General features: G+C 37.6%; 1 protein-coding gene across 1 annotated transcript in view; it reads right to left on the bottom strand.

Annotated features, from left to right (window-relative positions):
• LOC118199159 (inactive pancreatic lipase-related protein 1-like) overlaps positions 1-25,112 on the bottom strand; it is a 94,364-nt gene that overhangs the window by 32,237 nt on the left and 37,015 nt on the right. The window contains exon 3 of the mRNA XM_035370965.2: positions 21,757-21,903. Within this exon, the coding sequence (XP_035226856.1) occupies positions 21,757-21,903 (147 nt within the window). The remainder of the gene's footprint in view (positions 1-21,756; positions 21,904-25,112) is intronic.

Below are 25,112 nucleotides of genomic sequence, written 5' to 3'. Positions count from 1 at the left end.
CTCGTATTCAGCTGTCTTAACCACTCTACAAACGATTTGGGCCTAAATAGGAATATTACTATCTATAAATATAATAATAATAATTTATAAATAGGAATAATCTAATAATGGTCTATAGAAATACTTGTGTAGAACAAACTTAAATATATTCCCTGTCACTTTATAAAGATAATAAATATCTGAACGATGAATCACCGGAGAAAACTATACGGATTACCTTGAAAGCATTATTATTCGATTCTTGACATACATTCTAATGCTAAGGACCAAACATGGGAATAACAGCCTACAGCGGAAATCTAAACGACCGCGCGTTATTATAAAATCAAATGACACGTTTGCCAAGAAAATTAGGCGTAAAAATGGCTTGGAATATTTTAATTCGCATTCTAATTTAATAAAAAGATGTTTACTTTATCGACAAATAGGGAATCTTCTTCTAATGGGTCTTTTTTTATAACTATGATATATGAATTGTTTGGCAATATTGACAAAAGCTTGCGTGTCCTTTTGTACCAGAAACGTAATATTTTCAACGCACGTCATGCACGAGGTAATGAAATATTTGGTTTAGCTAAGTTTAACATCATAGCGTGCTATTCTGTGCGGTTCTCGTACAACATATTTTTTCTCCTCTTTTTGAAATAACCATCAGTTTTCAGAAGATATAACCTGCTGAAACTTATCGTTTTTCAAAGTCTCAGTTTCTATGCCAGGTTTAGTCCGGTTGCAAGGCGGACGTTTTAAAAAATATAGAACTAACTTGCTTAATTTGTTTTGCACCACTAAAAAACTACGCAGTTTACATTTGATATATTCAAAATGAATATTCGCACCAACTTTTGGCTCTTTTTAATATGCAATGTTAAATATTTCTCTCGTTGTATATGAAATGGAATTAGACCGATTTTAAGTAAAGTAGGCAAAAGAAAAATGCTTTCAGATGTAGCGTAATTTAGTTTGTGTTTTCAAAAGAATAGCTCGACAGTCATTGCCGGTTTTTATGACTAGTTAAATCTAGGAGAATCACTCAAGAATTTCAAGATACTGCCTATTTTGCACAAAATAAGGAAAATATAAATTGTTAAATATCTCATGTTTTAATTTTAGAAAAATATTACTTCATTTATTATTACATAATTATTGTTAGAACTTTTTAAATAATATATAACGAGTTGGACAAAAATACAGATACAAATAATATATGAAAATTAAACATAATTTTAGCTACTCTGCTACAGAAATTAGCAAAGGCTGACTGCTGATATTGAACCAACGACGATCACTTTTCGAGTTAGTTTTATATTTAAGATGCAATAAATTTCTTCTGACAGGGCTATTAAATAGCACTATCTCTATACAAATATATTAAGGTTAATTAATACAATGTTAATAAATATTTTGATTTTTAATTCCAGCCAAATATTATTTAATTTAATACAACATAATTGTAGTTTGAATTTTTTTTAAATAATACGGGGATGACTCAAATGGAAACATTAAATGTTTTTATATATGACTTATTGAATAAGAGAAGAATACAAATGTATCATTTTTAGACTTAGTCTCTCAGACGTTCAACACACTTTCTCCAACCCAAAGGAAGCTCACGGATTGCTCTGGAAAAAAATTCTGGTCGTGTTCACAGCCGCTCGTGGACCGAATAATGAACCACTTCATCGGAAAGAAATTTCTTTCCTTCCATCCTATCTACAAGTCGTCCAGTCACTTGGGGCGAGGTCTGGTGAGTATGGCGAATGTGGAAGAATATCAAAGTGAAGGTCAGGTATGGTTGGAACTCTTGCACAAGCCGTATGAGGTTGAGCACTGTCATGTTCAGGAATGGTCCCATTCCTTGCTTGCTCTCTTCGTTTCGAGTTGGTGGTAGTAGACCCAGGTTTTGTCCCCTGTAACGAATCTCGCCAGGAAGCCATTACCTTTTGCTTCAAAGCACCGCAAAAGTTCTCTCGCAAGCCTCAATGCGTAGCTCTTTCAGTTGTGGAGTGAAATGCCATGGCATCCACCTTGCAGGCACTTCGCAAAACGTAAGCACGTCATGAATAATCTGAAGTACTGAGCCATGACTAATGTTCAGAATTGCGGCTATTTCGTCCACCGTCACACGGCGATTGTCCATCACCATAGCTGCTGCAACAGCATGGACCTTATAAGAGATAGACTAACCCAGTGGGCGGGGCACGCGTCACCGACATGTCGGCAAGAAAGAGTAGGGACGATCTGGTTTACTTTAACACTGAAACCTAGGCGTTTGTATCACATAAATCTTTTTAATTATTAAATGCGATATATTGTATAGTGATGAGATTATGAAAGCCACAGTTTTTTCCAAATAGGATTTAATATATCTCATTAAAGCACTTTTTACTGCCTTTTCGCGCATTTTTTCACGCGTAATTCTTGTACAAACATCTTTACTTTGGTAAAACGGTAAAAATTCTAAGCACAAAATTTATGAACTTAATTTTGCGTAAAAATAAAGTAAAATTATTAACATTAAAGTGTATTAGTTATTTTAATAATTCATAAAATTCGGAGCATAAAATTTTCTGAGCGTAATGAAGTGAAAAAAAAAAAGATAAAATAAAATCTAGAAGCACTCAGATTTTATATTACGCCCAAAGGGAACCTTTTTTAAAGCTTTGTGTGCTACCTATATTTATTGAATATCATTTTCTTCGCCCGTAAACCACAACCATTTGAAAACAGAATATCTTTAGAATTTCTGCACTGGAGATAAAATTGTTATTTTCTTTACAGTGTTTTGCTCTGAACGCGTTGAGTTTGTTAACTAAAAATTCGTTAACGTTTTACAAAATATGAAATAGATTAAAACAAATTCGAAATTTGGCCGTCCAGATGCCCATGTTCGAGTGGAGGATTACATTATTCAAAATTTGATGGCTCTAGATACTGTCTTTTTTGTCACAGTGCAAGAAACGTACATGTATTCATGCAGATTCTTCATTATTTAATTTCTTTGCATATAATACAGGACGATAATATTTGGTAACAACAATGTGCAAGAAGACACGGACATTTATAGTAAAACAGCGCAAAATGCCGCTTCGAAACTAACAGCCTTTCTAGGCTACCGCCGCTTTGAGCTAATAAATTAAATTAACAGTAAAAAAAAACTTATGCAGAACTAAAAATAAATTTAAAAAAATAATCACTATAAAATACAAGCAAAATTAATTTTTACGGTTAAATACAATTTTAATATTAGAATTAAATGTATAAAATTTTTTAAGTAGTCAAAAAGTGTTTATCACTATGATGTATTATGAAATATAATTGAAATAAAATTCCTTTATAGAAATTGTGCTATAATACTCATCTACAATATTAAAAAAGCAGCACAATTTAGAAACTTAAACAAAACTTTCTAAAATTCGTTTTTAAAGATTTAATATTTTTTACTTATTTACACTAACAAAAACCCCGAAAATTGCAAGAGAAAATTGCTTGTTTGAAATTTTCTATTAGTTCAGATTTCCAATATTATTTTCTAAAAGAAGTAGTTACAAATTTCCTTACGACATAGGAAAAGCTAAAAAAATATCCATCCTTGAAAGCATGCAATAGCTTCATAATTATTTGGAACGTTAATTATGCTTCAAAAATATGTCAAATTTTTAAAAATCAATCTCAATTTCAAAAATAAAAATATGTAGAAATTCTGATTTGGGAAATGAGGCGCTACAACCAACATTTTCTTGACAATTATACACTCTGCAATAGGCAACCAATGTTAAATTTCTGCAAGTCGTCCCTACTCCTTCGGATGTGATCAAGGTGACAGCCGGCAACGCCTCAGATGAGGGAGAAAACCCGTTTGGGTTAGTCTATTTGTTATAAGGTCCATGTGCAACAGACGCTGGTGTCACAACGCGGTGTGCCTGATCCGGCCGGGAGTTGTCGTGAAAAGTTGTTGGTAGATGTGCTATATTTCTTTCTTCCTCTTTATGTATGTAATATCGGCCATGCTCCGCGGTGCATCCTGGCAACGTTCTCAGTGATACTATAGAGTTAATGACTTAAGGTTTTGGCTATTCTTACTAAAGTTTAATGAGCCACTGGGTTGGGCCTTTGGAGAAGGATTACATAAAATTTAAGGTACAGTCAATTTTTGTAACTGATATGCATTTGCATCTGTTTATAAATTTCCAGCACATTGCCAACAATAAACGAAAAGTTTGGATTTTTTTTAATGTGTTACAAAAAATGATTTAAACAGAGTTGCTTAAAAATACCTGGTACTAGAAAATTCCTTCGACTGTGTTAATTTTAATGATACTGACAGAACAAATTTATCTAATCAGTTACAAATAACGGGAAGAGAATTCTGGAAGATAACTCTTTATTTCACATGCAAAAATCGTATAGAAAATCGTAATTGCATTTGTAAGCAACTAAAAATGAAGTATAAACTTAGGTTTTTAATGTTAAGAGATTAAATAAGAAGCATTTCTATGCATATTATTGTGAAAAGTATTTATGAATATATATATATATTTTTTTTTCAAAATGAAGATATAAAGTTTGATCCCCTTGGTTATCATAAACTGTATCCAAACTTTAAGTAGACCGATAGCGAATTACCGTTAAATTCTAAAATTAACAACCGAGACTCGGGAAGGGTGTAAAGGACCCTTTTATCCGAACGAAATCCACACATGATGCTTACGCACCGAGCCAAAACTTACGGTGAGATATCTTAAAAATAACTCTCAATTGAAATTTAAATAAACTAGTAGACAAAGTCTACACAAATCAATTTAAAGCGAAATTGGCTCACGAACATAACCGGCGTAGAGACTCAAATATCGGCAGTAAACAATGCAAAGCTGAGAAAGTCAAGCTATTAGATCTAGGAAGAAAAGTAACATGCGCATGCATAAGCGGAAACGTGCTCTGTCTTAGAATAAAACCTCATTTTAAATATTCCATTCTAATTTACATTCCCGATAGGAAACGGAAGGAAGAAGTAAAAATAAATTCCTGCGGCACCAGATAGGAAAGTGGTTAGTGACTCTGAAAACCGTACCGAAGGGTCCGGGTTCAAATCCCGGAGAAAGAATGGATGTAATCTGTCCGTCCCTTCCCAGGAGGCTACCCCCGCCTGAGCGAATTCGCTGGCTTGCAGCTTCGTTCATGGTCACCCTCTCTTTGTCTCGTAATCCGACATTCTTATCTCTTTCAACCGTAGCAATTCAGCTTAAGCACCTCTTTGTTCCCTGCTAAAAGGGTTCTTTTTCCTACTTTAACTTTTAAACTTTAATCTCATTATGAGAAAATTTACCTTTATTGACTTCTATAATCATAACACTTAAAGTGTAATTTATTTATTTATCAAATTCAGTTTCTCCTCCGAGGCAGTTCTGGCCCTGTCTCTTTAATCTAGCTCTCCGGACTATAATTAACATACCAACCACATGGTAAATTTGTCCAGACCTGAAATACTGACTAAAAAATTTTCATAGCTCTGGAAAACAGACAGCTTCGCAAACTTTCATTATGCCGGAATGTCCTGAAACTAACTCATCATGCAATTTCTGTATTATACCTTGATCTAAATAAGCTGGGATACCCTTTCGTTTGCATATTTATCGTTTGCAGATTTATAGTCAAATGTAAAGGGAAAAAATTAATAGGTCCTCTAACTGTTAAAGAACTGGATGACACTGAGAAACTCAAGATCAGGTATGTGCAATTACAAGAATTTAACAAGGATATTCTGTCCTTTAAAAATAAGAATTTGTTTCTTCTAAAAGTAAGTTAAAATTTTTATGTCTATTTCTGGATAATGATTCTCTTCTGAGAGTAGAAGGCAGACTTACAAATAGTAATCTTAATTACAATTACAATTAATTTCAAACAAAAATTTCCTTATGTAATTCCAAAATAGAATGTATTTACTACACTCATGTCCATAAATTAAGGATAATGCAAAATCAGGCAAAGGAAGAGTTAGAAGCAAAACAAATTTGACTTATTTGTAAAGCTTATTTATTAAACAAAAGGTAAAGAGCAAAAAAAGATGTTATATGTTTGATATTATTAAAAAAATTAGCAATTTTTCTCCCTGGAGCAAATTACAAAAAAAAACCTATTTACAAAAAACCAATATTACAGGGTTGATATGATTGTTAATACATTGTATGTCTCCCAGACGATGCAATACAGTCCGTACAACGCCTAGGCATGCTGAGTATCAAATTATCGATCTGATCTTGGGGTATATTACACCACTCAAAAAGCAATGCTCTCCGAAGTTCCGGTAGACATGTAGAAGGAGGTTGACGGGCTGCAACTCGTCAGCCAAGCATGTCCCACACGTGCTCTACTGGATTCAAGTCCGGTGAGAATGCTGGCCAGTACATACGGGTGATATCCTCCGACTGAAAGCATTCGCTTACGATGTTTGCACGGTGAGGACGGGCGTTGTCATCCATAAACACAAATTGTGCGCCCATGGCGCCCCGAAACAAACGTACATGTTGTTCCAGAATGACGTCCCGATAGATTTGGCTTGTCATGGTTCCAATTTGAACATGCAGATCAGTTCTGGAACCCAGAATAATTCCACCCCAAACGAGAACTCCTGCACCACCGTAACGGTGTCGTTCAATGATGTTTTCTTGGTGGTAACGGGTACCTGGAGCTCTCCATATGAAAGTCCGGCGAGAATCAGACCGCAAGCTAAACCTGGACTCGTCGGAAATCATCACACAAGCCCACTGTTGCGGTGTCCACAATGCATACTCTCTACTCCAGGCTAACCGCAGGCGACAGTGAGTTGCAGTAAGTGGAACGCATCTGACAGGTCGTCTGAGCATATAGACCAATCTGCCCTAAGCGTCTGTACACGGTCTGCCTTGAAATTGTCGTAGAGCAACAAAGGGAACTGAGAGTTTTTACTTATCTTCATAACCCTGCTAATTATAATCGGATCTTAATAGTACCAGGACGGAAGTTATTTTCATCGCCTGAATCACACAAGATTCTAAATTTCAAGTTAATCGGACAATTAGTTGAATTTTTACAACTTTCCGCCTAATTTTCGGACTTAACGACTGTTAACCAAAGAAAGTTGCCTCCCTCGGCAATACAAGGTACTTGAAGATTTTAATTAATTCAATTACTCAACTAATTAGCATCGTACCTTCACAGAGCCATGTCTAAAGTCGATCTCATCGTTTGCGCGACACAAGTTTAAAAAAAAGAGGAAAAAAAGGGGAAAAAAATTGAGAAAATCGGTCATTTCTATAGTTTTTTTTAATAACTATTTCTAACGAATTTGTGCACTTTAACTTAAGTGCCTCATTAATTAGTGCCTGGAGTTTTCTTCGTGTTTTAGTGTTGTGCTTGTGTTGTGCCAGTGTTTCAGCTTTGTGCGATCAACAACAACGCTAATTGGATTCCAATACACAGTGTGTTTCTTCAGCTTACTTGTGTGTTTCTAACTTCTTGTGTATTCCTTACTGTATTACCATTATACTTACAAGCACAAAAGAACAGATGAAGTTTTGTGGCCAAGGTATGCGACTATTTACATACATTTAATTACGCTGTCAGCTAGTTTTAATTATCTCAATTTTACCCAGAATCTTGGAATTTCTTCTCAAATTGCCTTAATAATGATTATGCTTACTTTCATTCAAATTTTAAATCTATGTGTTTATATTACATCTAAGTATTTTTGACAATATAGTTCTTTTGCTGACAACTTTAATTGGTTTATTAGGACACAACTCATCTATCCAGTATTATTAGCTTTATTTCATTACCTTACCATTATTAAATCATTATAAGATTTTTTTATGTAATAATTAGCTTTGTAACTTTTCAATATAGCAAATTGAATTCCCATAAGCTAGTTCTTGCATAGTTGAAATTACGATCTGACTGGTCCTTGTGTAATTAGCGTTAAGTTTTGCAATTTAGTCTTTTGTATAGCCTACCTGTTTCTGTATAAATAGTGTTTATTTTGATCGGATTACCGGTACAAACGCCATTTTCAAGAATTATGCATACAAATGTAATGTCTAAACCATTGCATTAATTGGCTAACTAATTGTACAAATATGTGTGTCCTCAATATCAAAGGCCAGGATTTACTGAAACCATTAGCAATTATAATAGTAAGCAATACTTCCTAATTGACTGTATTCTGGTTAATCTCACCATATCTGATTCTTATATATGAATTAATCCATTCCTTGTCCTTCATATTTGATTTATACCGTATCCAGATTATTATTGATTGTTCTTATCGTTATATGATTGATTTAATCTGTATAGCTACATTTAATTGATTGCCCGCAATTTATTGTTCTTCCCTGTATACCTGTTTCATACCATTCAAACACCCGCAATCGATGAGCACACAACTTACCACACACATTAATCATCTGTAAATCTTTAGTGACTGTCAACTAGTGACTCTGTGACTTAGTGACTTCCAACTATGTAACAACTCCTCAGTGTCTGCCATCGTCTCTGTGACTTTGCGAAGTAGTGACTACCAACTATATAGCACTTCAACTGGGACTCTTCAGCAACTGCGCGTGCAATAGTGCGTGCGCAACTCTAGTGACACGACCTCTCAAGCATCCTAGTGTGCTTACCACATTTAGGGACTCTAAGCTTGGTCCTTGCAGCGCACAGCGCAACGGTGCTCCTTCACAAAATGCCAAATACAGATACCTCATACTACGTCAGCAAACTCAATTTGGACGCAATCCTAGACTCCACCTCTCTCTCTCACGAAGATAAAATTTCTGCCCTGCACGAGGAGTGCCTCGAAATCTGTACATCTAAACGAACCGGCCGGCACTTACTGCCAACCAACTTAAGAGAAACTTTAGTGCGGTTCCTGCAAGCGCTCAAGACCTTAGCCCTAAGCGGCCCCAATCTAAAGACAACAAAAGATTGCGCGACCAACACGGACCACGTCTCTTCTCCACCAAGGAATACTACGGACTTTGAATTGGCCAGCACCAACCAAAACAGCAGGCTCCAACCAGCCTGTCATCCAACCTACGCTCAGGCTCTGACCCACGCATTTCAACCCCCGTCTACTCTGCTCATCTACCCACAAGAACAAGCCACGAGCAATACACTACGACATAAACTCGCAGAAGAATTTCCCCTTTCGCAGATTGGCATCAAGGTGCGCAAGATCCGGCATATACAGAACGGAGGTATCGCTGTTGAGTGTGCCACCCAAGCAGACCTCTCCAAACTCTCCACCACGCTTCAAAGCGACAAAGGCAAACAGCTCGTCTCAACAAAGTTTCCTGTCACAAGATCCCCGCGCATAGCCATACACAATATCCCAACCTCCCTGCAGAAGGAAGAACTCGCGAACATCATAGAATTGAAATTCAGCCTCAACAAAACAGCGTTCAAACTATTACACCGGCTTAATGACAAGAATAATAATGTCAAGTGGATCGCCGAATGCCAACCACCTGCCTTCAGACAAATTATGCAAACTGGCCGCATCTACATCGGATGGCATGCGCACAGGATCACAGAATATTTCAGTACCAAACGCTGATACAGATGTCAAGAGTTTGGCCACCTACAACAAGACTGCCACAACAAGGAATACTGCGCCTTCTGCTCCGGCGCACATAACGTCAAAGACTGCGCCGCGATCCATCCAACATGCATCAACTGCGCAGATTTCAATCACAAGACAAAAGGCACAATCCCTTGTGGACACCCAGCGTACCACCCCACCTGTCCAACCTACCAGAAGTACATCGAGAGGATTCGACGCAGCACCAACTACTAATCCTACCATTCCCCAACCAAGTCAGTCTTACCCAAATTCTGCACAAGCTTACAATCTCCCACTTCAGAGCTCCAGATCGTGTCACAATCTGCCGCCAGGTCACTCCCCACCAGTTATATGCAATTTAACAGTCACAACTCCAGACAGCCTCAAGTGCATTCAAATAAATTTGCAACGAGCAAAGTCGGCAACCATACAAGCAACAGCACATGCCATTCAAAACGATACCGACATCCTTCTCATTCAGGAGCCTTATTGCAAGAACGGCCAAGTAGCTTCCTTCCCGCTTTCCTGGAGAACAATCCAAGTGACCGAAAATACCCAAGCCCCCACGAGCAGTCATCATAATATGCAACCCGATTTGGACTCCCGTAATAGTAACAACAGAAAGAGACTGTGTCGCTATCCTCCTCGAAACTTCAGACATGAGTTTCATCCTCAGCTCCATCTACTCCTCCCCCGCGGACACCATCACAGAAGCAACTGCCGCAATGGACAGAATTAGTCTCAAATGCCCTTCCGGTCCCACCATCTGCAGCGGTGACTTTAATGCCCATCACACAATCTGGGGCTATACCGACATCAATAGGAAAGGTCAAGAATTTGAAGACTACATAGCCGCCAACAACCTCCACCTTCACAATTCGATAGATGCCCCCCCTACGTTTGACAACACCTACAACAAAGGATGGCCAGACCTGACCCTTACCAGCAACAACGCCAGCCACTTATTGCAAAACTGGGAGGTGTCAGACGATTGTAGCCTGTCGGATCACAAATACATCCACTTCAGTATCAGCACCAGCACCACAATCCCAATACGTAAACGCTACAGACTACCGAAAGCAAAAATCAAGACACTGAAAAGGCAACTTCACGACCTACTTAGCAGAGAACTTCCATCACTGCAGAGCTGCCACAACGCCGCAGACCTCGACCAGTACACAAACCATCTAACGCAGGAGCTACAAAAATGCTGTGACAGTACTCTCCCCATCCGCACAGCCAAGAAAATCCAAGGTCTTTCATGGTGGTCGAAGGACCTTCGCCAGCAACGCCAAAAATGTCGGGCACTAAGACGCCGCCTTACCAAAGCAGACACCCCAGAGGAACGCGCCTTCTTCCTAACACAGTTCAGAAAAGAGAGAGCTAGATACAAACGAAGCATACTGACTGCAAAAACTACCACCTGGAAGAAATTCTGCAGCGAGAACTCTGATCCCTTCGGAATTCTCCACAAAATCTCAACAAGCAAAGTTTTTCGACCCCACCAAATCTACTTGCAGCAACAAACTGCCAACTCGAACACCAGCCTTACCTCAAACACTGCTGCAATTATCTTGAGCACCGTCTTTCCCTCAGATAACCCAGCTGATGATTCACCGGAACAAAAGCTTCTTAGAAACAACCACGCAGCACGGATGACCCAAGACGACATTCCCTTCACCAGGCAAGAAATCACACAAATCTATCGTACCCTGCCCAAGAAGAAAGCACCAGGCCCTGACGGTCTAGACTATAGCATCCTCAAGGTCGCCTACAAATCACATCCCATCTTCTTTCTTCACTTCTTCAACAACCTACTGAAACATGAGCTCTTCCCAAGCGCCTTTAAAACTGGTCATGTAGTCTTCTTCACTAAAAAGATCAAAGATCCCCAAAGCCCAAGCTCTCTCCGACTGATCTGCCTGTTGCCGGCTCTAGGGAAAGTCTATGAAAAACTAATAGTACAAAGACTCATCTTTCATCTGCAAGACAACCGCATCCTAAGCAGCAGGCAGTTCGGCTTCCGCTCCGGCCTCTCCACACTGCATGCTCTGGAGGAAGTTCGACGGATAATCCACCATAACAAAGAACAACAGCTTCACACGGCCTTTGTCTCAATTGACCTTCAGAGTGTCTTTGACACCCTCTGGTGGCCGGCCATTAAACAAGCTCTCCGCTCATCTCGATGCCCCCGTAACATCTATGGCATATTTGACAGTTACCTCCAGATTCGTTTCCTCCTGGTCCCACACAACAACGGGACAACCATCAAACATGCGACATGCGACGGAGGATGTGGGCACCACCCCTCTACCATAGGTTAATTGGTGTAGCTCCACGTCCACCTTTATCTAAAACAGCCCCTGAAGCCACACAAGGGCCCCACACCTGGCGCCCAAACCCAACGCCTAATTCACCCCGGTGGCGGTCCTACTGACCAAAACTGCCCCCGGGAGTTCACTCCATCCTACCGCCCGGGCCCAGTATTTATTAAATCATAGAATTAATATAAAGATGGCCTTACAAGGGCTACTCATATGATTACGTGCATTTTCTGGTTTTACATACAGATTTTGCTTTCTGGCACATTATATTGCTTTCTAGTACATTATAATTCTGTTTGTTACATTGTTATTCGATTATTACATATGAGTGTCTGTAATTACTGATACATATAGTACAGTCATTGGATTTCTGTTTATTAGTTCGGTTCATTGGTAGTAGTTCATGTGTTATAAGCTTTGAGACATTCATAGTGTCGTCCATCCTCGGGTTCCTGCTAAACTTATTTGCTGCAGTTTATATTCACATCCCTTATTTGCTGCAGTTTTATATTCATATCCTGTTGTGAACGTTTGCTTTTGCACCTGTAATGGTGCTTGCTATCAATAGAAACTTATTTACATATTTACACCATTACATAACTTTCTTTCCACATTGAGGTATCACTTGTAATGTTGCTTGCTAGACTGAGGAGGCTTAATTACATATTTGCACTATTTATGCTGAAATCAATTTGCGACGCACTCGATTAATACTTTTGCATCAATCATATTTACATATTTACATACGCGGAGCATATTACATATTACAAGCGATGCTTATGAAATCTATTTACATATTTACATTCTTGAGTATTCTCTTAAATACTAGATTTATAATCTTTACTGATACCATTGGGTCTTATGATTGCATAAGATTTCTTATATTAAGGATGGCCTATGTGCACTATATGCACATTTTCGAGTATACAGTGCACATTTTCGGGTACATATGTGATAGTGCTGTGTGCCAGTAAATTGGAGTACACTTGGAAACACACTTGATTAACACGCTTGCTTAATAAACACATTTGCATTGAGCATATTTACATGTATATAGCGTTGTACTTTGAGGGGGATGCACTGTACATTGCTTGCTTGCACCACTCTACATTTCTGTTTGCATTGCTTGTTGAAGGTATGACTCATGCACATTTATATAGTATTACTCGCGGGCTTATTATATTTATTTACATATTTACTTTCTTAATACTGTCATTGATTCCGGGTCTATAATTTTTGCTGCTGACATTAAATCTTATAGTTGCATAGGGTATTTTATTTTGAGGATAACATACGCTTTATGTTACGGAGCTAAATTTGGCACAAATCCCGATTGAGTTCCGCTAATTTGACCATTAATTGCACAATCTTTTTAATTAGGTGCCGTTGCTTTATCAGATATTTACAGAACGGCTGTCTGTTATTGGCTGGTAGTCTAATGTGGAGACCCTCAGTCAGCGGGCATGTCTCCAAGTAATGCTCTGGCGAGCCCGGTCCTCCACATGCGCACTGACTTGTATTGCAGAAACCACGTTTGTAGAAACAACCATCAAACAGCAGGAGAGAGGATGCCCGCAAGGATCTTGCGCCGGCCCAGTGCTCTGGAATCTAACTTTCAACAGCATCATCTCCACCAACTGGCCACAGCATACACAACTAGTTGCCCATGCAGACGACGTTGCGTTCCTAATCCAGGGTCGCACCAGAAACGAATTGGAACACAGAAGCACTCAAATATTACAAAAATTCAGCTTCCTTTGTCAAGAACTCAAATTAACCATCTCCACTGCCAAATCAACCGCTCTTATCATTCCCAAGCCAGGCACCAACCCAAGCAGAAATCCATGTATTAAACTCCAACAGAAAAATCTAAAAATCGTCAAAGAGCTCAAGTATTTAGGCTTAATATGGGACAAAGGCCTTACATGGATCCCACATCTACAGCAACTCAAAATTAAGACACAAGCCATTACACGCAAGGCCCGTCAATTTCAAGGTATAAATTGGGGACGAAACCCTTATATTAACAAGATTTTGTACACGACAGTGATTGAACCCATAGTCCTGTACGCTGCCGCGAAGCCGATGCAAAGCCGGAAACGTAAACAGCTACAGACCATCCAAAGACCTTTCGCACAAATGATGTGCAAAGGTTTTCACACCACAGCCACCTCTGCGGCCATCATCCTTGCAGGCATACCGCCACTATATCTTAGAGCCAAGCAAGAAGCTACAATAACCAGAGTCCTGCAACTACGCAAAGACGCCACCTTCCACGATACAACCCACAGTCCGACCTTATATGAAAACCCTCGCCCCACCCAACGCCCACACCCAGGCATTCAAGGAAGAAACTTCCGCATCACCATAGACAACACTAGCAATTCTAGTATTCCCAACGCTACGTACGTCTACTACACCGATGGATCCAAGATTGAAGACGGAGTTGGTAGCGCCTACATTTGCTACCACCAAAATGATGAACATACCAGTTGGAAGGCAGCACTTCGGCACTTCAATAGTGTGTTCCAGGCAGAAGCCTTGGCCATCCTCAACACCACCAACGACATACTAAGTAACGGCTACCACCAAGCATGCATCTGTACAGACAGCCAATCTTCACTCCTGGCGATTCAAAACTTAAGCCACACCTCCCCAATTATCTCCGAAATCCAAAAGCTACTCTCTGTAAACCACCAGCAAAGCATTCACCTCACCTGGGTCAAGGCGCATGCTGGTCTAGTTGGATACGAGGCAGCAGACACCCTAGGAAAAGAAGCCGCCATCAGTTCTGAAGTTCAGCAAATCCGTATCCGTGCACCACCATCGCATCTAAAGAGGCTTCTCAAAGAAGACCTACTCAAAATATGGCAAGAGGAATGGAACGCGTGTGACACCGGACGACGGACCTACAATCTCCTACCCAAAGTCTCTCTATCACGCCTCATAGCTATACCCCAACTCACCTGGTTCATAACGGGACATGGCCCCTATCCAGCGTATTATTATAGGCACATCTCCACTACAGATGCTTGCGTGTGCGGCCAACTTGGATCACCAGACCACTATATCTACTCTTGCCCACTCACAGCAAACAACCACATTAAGCATCCCACACCTCCTACAGACGCCTTTCAACGGTTCATTATTAAAAACAAACCTGCAATCAATAAAATCTGTAAGGTCATTGACCAGCTCGCCGCTATGGGCCAAGACATATGCGACGCTGCATAATCCCACAACGTCCGCCACTAACAGAAGTCAACATGAATATCACCCTCTGCTGCTAACATGTCACCGCGCTCGGCATGCTCATATACTCAGCAACCTATGCGCTCCACAAATATATATTCGCCGGACCTCTACGTGTCCCCCATATCAATGTCCAGCAATCACATGTTATTCCCATCTTATGGCCCCTCGTCTGTAAACACACCCCACAATGTACAGTATATGTGATCAATGAGGCCAAATATGTATCTGACATGTGGTATATGTGTATTATTATTTTTTAAGTGTGCTTTATTTGTCATAAGTCTTCAGTGTTAATCAAGTGTATCCCTGTCCCCCCTTTTTTTCCCCTCTGCGTGTGTGTTTTCTGTACATTTTCATGTTTTTGTGTTTTCATACATTTAGTACCTAGCTCTGAGCCCCTCACCTGTAAATCCGTCCCACAAGTCTCATACCTGTAATTATGTAATTAGTCAAGCAATGTTAATAAGTCGCCCCTGTTTGGCCATGTAAACTCCTGCACCCTTAATAAGCTCCCGGTGTGGACTCTTGAGGCCACAGAGAGTTGTTGCCATTAGATAGTGGAAGGCGAGGGACACATGCCTGTTTATCTCTGGTAGCCACCAGGCGTCCCCGTCTTCCGTCACCTACCTACCTACCTACCTACTTCCAGTTGGATACGCCCACATTCCAGACGCCGATAATTCTACCACGTAAAAAATCATCCAAATACGTCCTTTGTGTCATAACTATTCGTTTATTGCACTAAATGCTTATAAAACGCCTGCGAACAATTTTGCTTCTTTGCCTGTATTCCTTATATATCACTCTCTTACACTCTCGTCATTGTGACGTACCATCGGTGTCATCTGGTTACTTCCTGAAATTTGCATATGATTCTTGAAGATGTGTGTAGTGATTTTACAGGTGATATATTTATTTTAGAGTTCGATTTCCGTGTGACACCGAATTATCCATAATTTTTGGACATGAGTGTAGATTAATTTTTTAGTATTACCATGTTAGATATTTGCATTTTGGTTCGCAAGCTTTGTTGCATCAAGTTCGCAGTAAATTTTGGGTTATTAAAGGTCGAGATAGAGCTCGAAATGTTGTACTCGAATGTGTAACATGTTTTAAGGTTTAACTAATTGTATGCGAACAACTGATGAAAAATTTACCTCATGAAAATGTTAGCACAAGGTTTGTATTTAATACCAGTGAGCTTTATTCTTTTGGTTCATTCTTCATCAAGTATAAAAATCAGAGAAAGTGTATTCACGCAAAAGTATATATTGCTAAATTCATATATTTAGATACTAAAGCGATACATTTAGAGATAGTAACTGATTTCTTCTGGCCACGGTAAAACGCGATATCGGTCGTCCAGTCGCCTGTGTCGTGTGTCTAGCGATTTCTCCCGCTGTCTGCCGCCTGTTTCTTCTGGCCTGTAAGGCAATATACCGGTCATCTGCGGGTGTGGTTCCTCGTGGACGATCACTACTAAACCCCCGGATAGCTGTTCCTGTAGTTTGAAATTGTCTCCAAAGTCGTGAAACGATGCTGTGAGCAATTCCGAACTCTGAAGCCACACTTGTCACACTGCGGCCTTCCTCCAACTTCCCAATGATTCGACCTCGGGTAAAAGCATCCAGATGTCGTCTAACAGATTGATTATTCGCCATTTCTCGCTGAGGCAGCAACTCGGTGTGATTTTAACTGCTATACGGCTTGAAATCTCTTTGCCAGAAATACTGATCTTACACCGACAACATGCTTTATACTACTCAGACACTCCCCCATTACGTCTACCTGCATATCTGTGCATGTGCTACCGTACATCACCTTACTTAATCTCCTGATAGGTCTTTCTGTCCTCTCCGCCTCTTCGTTCAGCTGATATGCTAATTTTTCGACTTCGTCCTTAATTTTTGCACACCAGTGTATATTCAATGTATTAGAAAAAATTTTTTATTGCCTATCCAGTATAATAATCCTTAGCTTTACATTACTATGTTCTTACAGAAAATTGTGCTTTATACTGAAATGAAACTGTTTTAATGAGCAAATAAGACTGTAGCATAGTGAATTAGTTTATGTTCTTTGTAATATTTATATTATTTTATACTGTATTTCACGATTACCTGCTTATATTATTTTATAGATATATTATTTTACAGATTCATGATAAAAAAATTATCTATTAAATTTCATATTTGGACTGTAGAATTAGTTGTTTAAATTAGAATGCAGCGTCCACTATTGTAGAGAGACAGAAATTCTCACTTGGTCGTCTGGATTGGGTTAAGCAACATGCCAGATCGTGTACTAGTACTGAATGTAGTGATTGCCATTAATAAGGTTGTTAATTCTCTTTTGATACAATGAACACATTAGTATAGAATTATAGAAAAATAGTACAGTTACTTTTCTTAATCATTATTTTGTTACGTCATTTTGACTACTTCTAGCGGCTGATAAACCTTTTGCTATATAAAGAGGTCATTCTGACCACAATGGCCATGGCAACTTTATACGTGCTTTCAGCGGGTGTGAGTCGTTTTACGGCCAAGAAACAAACCTGTTGCCTATTTAGATTAGCAAAAAAAAGTGCAAAATGAAATCTTTTATTAGAATTCAGAAGGCCAGAAGAGAAATTAATTCATTTACTTTTTCAATTTTGAAACTCATTCAAAACATGATATTAGAAGGAAAGTAAATGGGTGGAGAAAATAAGGCATTTTTTCCGTATCAAATGACCCAACAGGTGAATTTTTTTTCCTCTTTTGTTTCCTGGTTGGAATTCCGAGAAACCTTTATTAAGTAGGTAAAAAAATCAAGGTTACTTAACATTAAAAAATCATTTAAATTTTTTGTTCAAATACTGGAATAAATTATAGCGAGCACATCACATGTTTTGAATTTTGCTTGTTTTTAGCATTAATTTTACTAATTAAATTCCTACTAGTCTTGAATGTTCTTTTAGAATAATTTTAAAGTGTTACAAAGACAAATGCCCACGCATACAAAAAAAGGTCTGAAAGTATTCAGATTTCATATTGCACCCAAAGGGGGGTTTTGTTTATTTACTCGTGTTTAACCTTTCGAGAGCATTTGGGCCAACTCCCCTTTTGGTTAAAAATACTTAAAAACAACGTAGCTTTAGAATTTCTGATAGACAGTCTCGCACACTGAAGATAAAAATATTTTATTCCATACAGCGTGTTGCCGCTGCTCACTCTGAAATCGTTGAGTTTCTTAATCAAAAACTTATTTAAAAAACATGAAATAGATAATAAAAAAGCTATCGTTGTGTTTTCAGCAATCGTTATTTTTTCACAATGCGAGCAACATACATATATCATGCAGATTCTTCTTTATTAAATTTCTTTAAATTAATACAGGGTGATAATATTTGTTGGCAACAATTTGAAAAGTGGTACAGCCGTTTATAGTGATTCGACGCAAAATCCCGTTTTGGGACTAAGAGCCCTTCTAGGCCAATGCGCTTTTGGGCTAAAAAGGCCAGAATCCTACTCTACGTCTTTAACTCAGATATCATAGAAAATATAATCAGGTGGTTCATTATGCGAATTCAAAGACTCCGGTGTTTTGAAAAGTTCTTACATTTAAAAGCATGAAGATCAAGAAAATTCATAAAAAAGATTAAGACAAAATAAGCATTTTTATTGAGAACTATTATACCGAAATACAGAGTGGGCTAAAATTTTAAATAAGATTTGACAGTCAGATAACTGTTTTATCAGTAGTTCAGTTTTTATTGCAACTACATATTGAGTCTTAAAAGATTCGCCACAGTGAAGTTAATGAAGAAACTATCAGATAAGTATATTAGCGAGGATTTGACAGTTACTGGTGTTAAGGATAAGATAGAAAACGTTTTACGCTATGCAGTAGAAAATCATCTTGAGCTATGGTTTCGACAGGATAGCCTTACACATCAAAGTTATAATGAGCTTGCTGAAACTTCGGCTGTCTGATAATTTCAAAATACTGCCAAATTAACAGGCTGCCACTTTCGTCCCTTTCTACTTCAGCTTTCCTTTTGGAAAACCTGAAGAAGGTGGGCGTGAACAAATGATGTATCCTTGAGCGGATCATGAAATAAGCAAGACAGAAATCCCAGCGCTAGAGCCTCAGGTGTCACTACTGCTTTGAAAGACACAATAGAAAAAACTTGAGTTTTTCAGGCGGCAAACTTACTTATGTAAAGATGAAATCTTCATTACTTAAGCAAATTTCAGTATATCAGCCATTCATTGTATGTATGTTTCTTCATTAAAACTGGATCATTAATAAAAAATTAATGAATCTTTAAATTCGACATTGAATTTTACCCCATCCTATACATTTGCAGAATATGCACAGAAAAGTCCTGAAATACTTATCTAGAATTAGCTTACGATAGAGCATTTATCATCTCATAATAATTCATTTCTGTTAATTTTCTTCTCATAAAAACGTAGTGGACGACTGGGTTACACGCTAGAAGATCATTTAAAGTTCTTTTCTTGGCGATTGATTATGAGATTTAAACGGGATTTTGGTGTTTTTCCTACGTACGACGTGATTATTGCCAAGTTTGCTTTGCAAAGTCCACCATGAAGGCACACACCCCAAAAACAGATAATGTATAATAATAATAAGATTTATTAATAAATAACCAGTGTTATTTTTGTTGTTATTTTACATACGAGCTCAGGAATATGGATGCATCAGTGAATAAGCCCGTTTCTTTCTCATAGACCTTGGGCAACAGCGGTCTTCACTCCCTTCCAGCTTTGATTAAAAATATCCAGGAACGGAATCCATGTAAACAGCGAGTGCACTACAAATAACCAAACACAACCTCAGTAAAACGAAAGCAATCTAGCACATTAACTGCATTCATTCTGTTTTTCCTCTAATATGTTGTTAATCCATACGGAATCTAAAAGATTTTCACATGCTGTATTCCAAAAGTCTGAAAGTTATTGAAAACAATAAAAACATAAAATTATAACTGAAGTTCATTTGAATTTGCCATAGAGTTTGCTTCGAACAGAAAAAGCTTATATCCTGTCGCATCAAAAGTCTAGTACTATCTATCTGCCTGCATCAAGAACATTCCAAGGGAAGTTGGTTTATTTTACGTTACAATATAGAAAATCGCAAAAATTCCATGCAGGCTGCCTGTCAGGAACTACGAATACCCAATGCCTTAAACCAGTGGGTTCAAACTCAGACTGTATGTGGGTTTAAACTCAGACTGTATGTGGGTTCAAACTCAGACTGTATGTGGGTTCAAACTCAGACTGTATGTGGGTTCAAACTCAGACTGTATGTGGGTTCAAACGCAGACTGTATGTGGGTTCAAACTCAGACTGTATGTGGGCTGAATGCACGATCCGAAAGCAGCTGACGGACCAGAACAATTTTTTAACGAAGTTTAAAAACTTTCTTAATAGAACAAGATTTAAATTTCAAGATTAAAAAAAAATAATTTATGAAAAAATACATAAACAATAATAGTAATAACGCAAAGAAAAATATTCAGATTTATGTTTATTTTCTACCTGAAATCTAAAGGTTCGTACCTGCAAGAAATCTCTGTTGGTGTTATAACTTTGCGATTCAAACGTATTGACAGCTAAATATTAAATTTTAGACGTACATTTTAGGTAATTCTAATACGTTGATTTACCACTAAGGCAGAACACGGGAAACACTAAAATATTGAAGAACCACAAGGTGTCGGCTGGCGAAATAAATTTATTGATTCCGTTTATACGGGAAATTCTCCCCCATTATCCTAGAATGTAGCGCCGGGTACAAGCATACAGTCACAAAGCCCCAACTTATTTATTCGATCTTTTCTCCTTCAAGAGTAGTCATGCGCGTGAGCTCAGTCTATGTCTCTAAAATTATAAGCACCATGTTTTCAGAAAATACATAATTAAATGTATTTGCGGACCGCATAAAATTTCTTAGGAGTTTAAGTCTACTGGCATCAGCCATTTCTTCAATGATGAATTTCGTTGTTAAATAGATAAATTAAGTTTCGAAAGTTGCACCCTATCAATTTCAGAGCCTGGTATTATATTTGGTGACTATTGGCTCTTCAATATGTTTAAATACAGTAAACATTTTATGCATTTGTTGCTTGAAATGTAAATGGAAGATACTCTCACAAATGTATGAGGGGATGACACTAATTTAATGTTCAAAGAAAGAAAGAAAATAACTTGCAACAATACTAATTTAAAACAGCATCTGATTAAAGATTTGGGTTCTCAAATGTTCGAAAGATTGAAGCTTCGAAACAAAAATAGAGCGTTTCTGCATCGGTTCAGTTTGCTGAACGAGTTAGTAACATTTGGTTTTCCTCCAAGTGTAACGTTTTAACTTATATGTATTCCAAGAAGACATCTTTCAGGTAAAACAGCCCTCGCATGTTTTCCCGAAAGGAATTAACAGATTAAATAATTCTAGTGATGTTTTTTAGTTCTCGCACGTCTAATTTTCAAAGCACAATTCTTAAGCATACCAAAATATGCATGTCATATATTTACAAAAGGGAACGCTTCTGTAGGAGTTGTAATACTTTACCTGGAGATAATCAATAAAATCAGCAACGACCAATCCAAGAGCTCTAGTGTTAGCTGCTGACTGAGGATATGACTGTGATGCTCCTAAACGCCAATCAACAGAAATGACATTGAAATCATCGGACGTTAGAAGTTCCCGTATAAAGTCCTGAAATCATACAAAAATTAAACATATTATTAAGTAAGAATTTTAACAAATACTTGTCTTAATGCCTAAAACAGATGATATAATAATTTCAATTAGATTATAAAGTTTAGAATCCTTTTTGGCAATCATAAACTGTAACTAAACTTTAGATAGACTGGCAGCGAATTATCGTTAAGTCAAAAACAGCAACTGAAACTTAAGAAGGATGTAAAAGACGCTTTTATTAAGGAGAATAGTAGGCGTACTTGGTGCTTCAAACACTTGGTGCTACAGTCTATCAGATGTAAAATTCAAATTAGACGTAAAAATAAGCTACTAGCCGAATTTTAAAATAAATTTTAATTTAAGGCGACTATGGTTCATATTAAATGGCATGGAGTTTCAATATCGAGGATTATGATGCAATTTCAAAGACTGCAAATCTTATCTTACCGAGCAACCTAGTAACGTGGCCTCGAGAGGCAGAACATGCTACGTCTTAACAATCTAAAATAACCTCACCTTGAACACACGGGGACTAATTTGCATTCTGGAGGGAAAACGGAAGGTAGAAGGGACATTAAAGTTTCAGAACATAAAATAACTGATTAATTGACATAAAGGAATCTTAAAGATGCTTCTAATTACATACCTTCCCTTCTGAAATTAATGATCTCCTGAATTATTGAAAAACACGCTTTATAAAAATATTTGATCTTAACTCGCTTATATCCATGGCTCTAAAATGCTTTCATCAACGATAAACATTAAAACTGATAACCGGAGATCTAAACTCATGCATAAGGTAAATAAGATATAAGACATTGTATAAATTAAGGATCAGGGGGATTAATCGCCAGTTTCCAGTGCACTGATAAACTGTAAGATTACATTAAACAATTACAGTTACACTGATACATTAAACATTAAATTACACTGATAAACGTAACTGTTTTAGGGAATATGTTTGTATGATTTCCATATATTTGTTGAAAAATTTAATAATGACGCGTAAAGCAATTTTTACAGCATGGCTATGGAATATTATTTCATTTCTCTAATTTAATTATTAAAATATTTTCTTATTGATTACCACCGGGGCATATAAAAACTTAGATTTTACATATTTTTGCTAAAAATGTCATGTGAACAAAATAGCTGTAGTCTGAAAGTCATTGATTTTGATTCGAGCATGAATTTATTGTTAATATTTTTGCGGATATTTATTCGTGTAATTTTTTTAACACCCTGTAAAAGGATATTAAGTGTACGTATTTTATTTCTCACTTGCATGGTCATATTGGATACACGGTATACGTACATGTGAGCGATAGGTAAAGGTAAGGGTATGTTTTTATTTATTTATTAGTTAACATCCATCATTGAGGAGTTAACTGAATATGCAAAAAGCAAATTACTGTCCAGGGAAAAGAGAAAAGGAGTCAAAGTGAAATGCTGAGTGTAAAAATTATACCTCAGATAAAATTAAACGGTTAGGTTCAGAAAAAAGTAATTCCACAAAATCCTGTTTAATGGCAGCTTTTACTTATATACAACTTATAACTGATTTATGTTAACTTAAAATGTTTAAAAGGTTTTATGAAGATTTTGTTTTTTGGCGTGTTTCACCCAGAACAGTTTAGATATTCTCCTAGATTTATTTAATTATTTACAGTTTTTATTATTTTTCCCTTATCAGTGTAAAAATAATAATAGTATTTTTAAATAATTTGCATAAGGATAAGGATAAGGAACGGGGGATGTGGGCACTATGCCTCTACCATACGGTTAATTAGTATAGCACCACGTCCACCATGATCTAGAGAACCCTTAAGACAACACTAATTCAAATACATGAGTACATTATTAAAAATGAATGATTGATTACAAACAATTGTGGTATACCTTGGCAGTAAAATTGTTGCATTTGTGTAAATAACAAGTTGCATTTGTGTAAATAACATGTTACGATAAAGATGTAGTGAAAGTCTGTAAAGTGCTAATGATTTGTATTCCAGTTGTTGCCATTAAAAGAGATAATTTGCATAGCATGTTAATAGTAATATTCTACATGTTATTTCGTATAATCATCATTGTATTTGAAGATTTTATCTGGCTCTTCATCAATACTAGGCCCACCAGCGGCCGAGCGGTAAAGTCGCTGAACACTGGTAGTTCGGTCCGAGGTTTGAACCCCGCGAACGGGCTGGCTGCATGAGCGTTTTCGTGGTTTTCCCCATGTGTAATACGAGCCAGTTTCCCATAGAAAGTCCTCCACGAAGGCATCCCTTCCCTTAGGCAGATAGCCCTAGTGTGCTTTGCCATAATAAAATAAACCTAAACCAATCATCAATACTAATATTGATTTATGGACAGTTTTTACTATATATCTTGAGACTTTTAAATTTGATTTAAATTCTATGGGACTTTCATTTTACTGTTTTACTAGCCGCCCATTTTCTGGTGAAGCAATTAAGCCAACCTTTTACTCATGCAAAGCTTGAGAATAAGAAAAACTTTTTACTCGTTTTCTCCTCAACAAATTGTTATAATACCAAGCTCAATAGCTTCGATAATTGAATAGGTTGAATTCCGGCTGGTATTATAATCAAAGATCTCCTATCCACAGTATCTTTAATACGTTCGCTGACAGGGTATGATCAGTTAATAGATCAATGGGTCTATTTAATTGATCTTGCCTGGCATATCATGATACATAGATCAATCAGTAACGCTGAGTGATGGGGAAATTAAATCGTCAGTTAATTGGACTCAACGAACGGGCTAGCTGCATGGGTGTTTTCGTGGTTTACCCCGTGTGTAACGTTTATACGAGCCATTTTGCCTTAGAAAGTCCTCCACGAAGACATCCCTTCCCATAGGCAGATAGTCCTCGAGGCTTTGGAGTAATTAAATAACCTAATTGGATTCAATGATAAAGAATCGAAGATACAGTTTATAAGGTATTTCTCCCACCTTCTTAGCGTGCCTTCGTGGTGTAGTGGTTCTGCGCGCTGGGCCGGTATTCCAGAGGTCCGCGGTTCGATTCCCGGCGAAAGCGTTGTTAATTTTTCATCTCTCTCGCTTCCAAAATACCTAATGTCTCTACAAGTTAATAGCATTCAGTGGCAAAATTATTTATCAATAAATACTACTTATTGATAAGGAATTCAAGCATACTTCTTGGATTCCTTTATTCGCGTGATATTATGCATGAGCTATTGTGAAAT

This window comes from Stegodyphus dumicola, chromosome X2 (genome assembly GCF_044657685.1).
Source record: "Stegodyphus dumicola isolate Sdum_Otavi_A_Nest chromosome X2, ASM4465768v1".
NCBI classification, from domain to species: domain Eukaryota; kingdom Metazoa; phylum Arthropoda; class Arachnida; order Araneae; family Eresidae; genus Stegodyphus; species Stegodyphus dumicola.
This window is presented reverse-complemented; position numbering and strand designations above follow the sequence as displayed.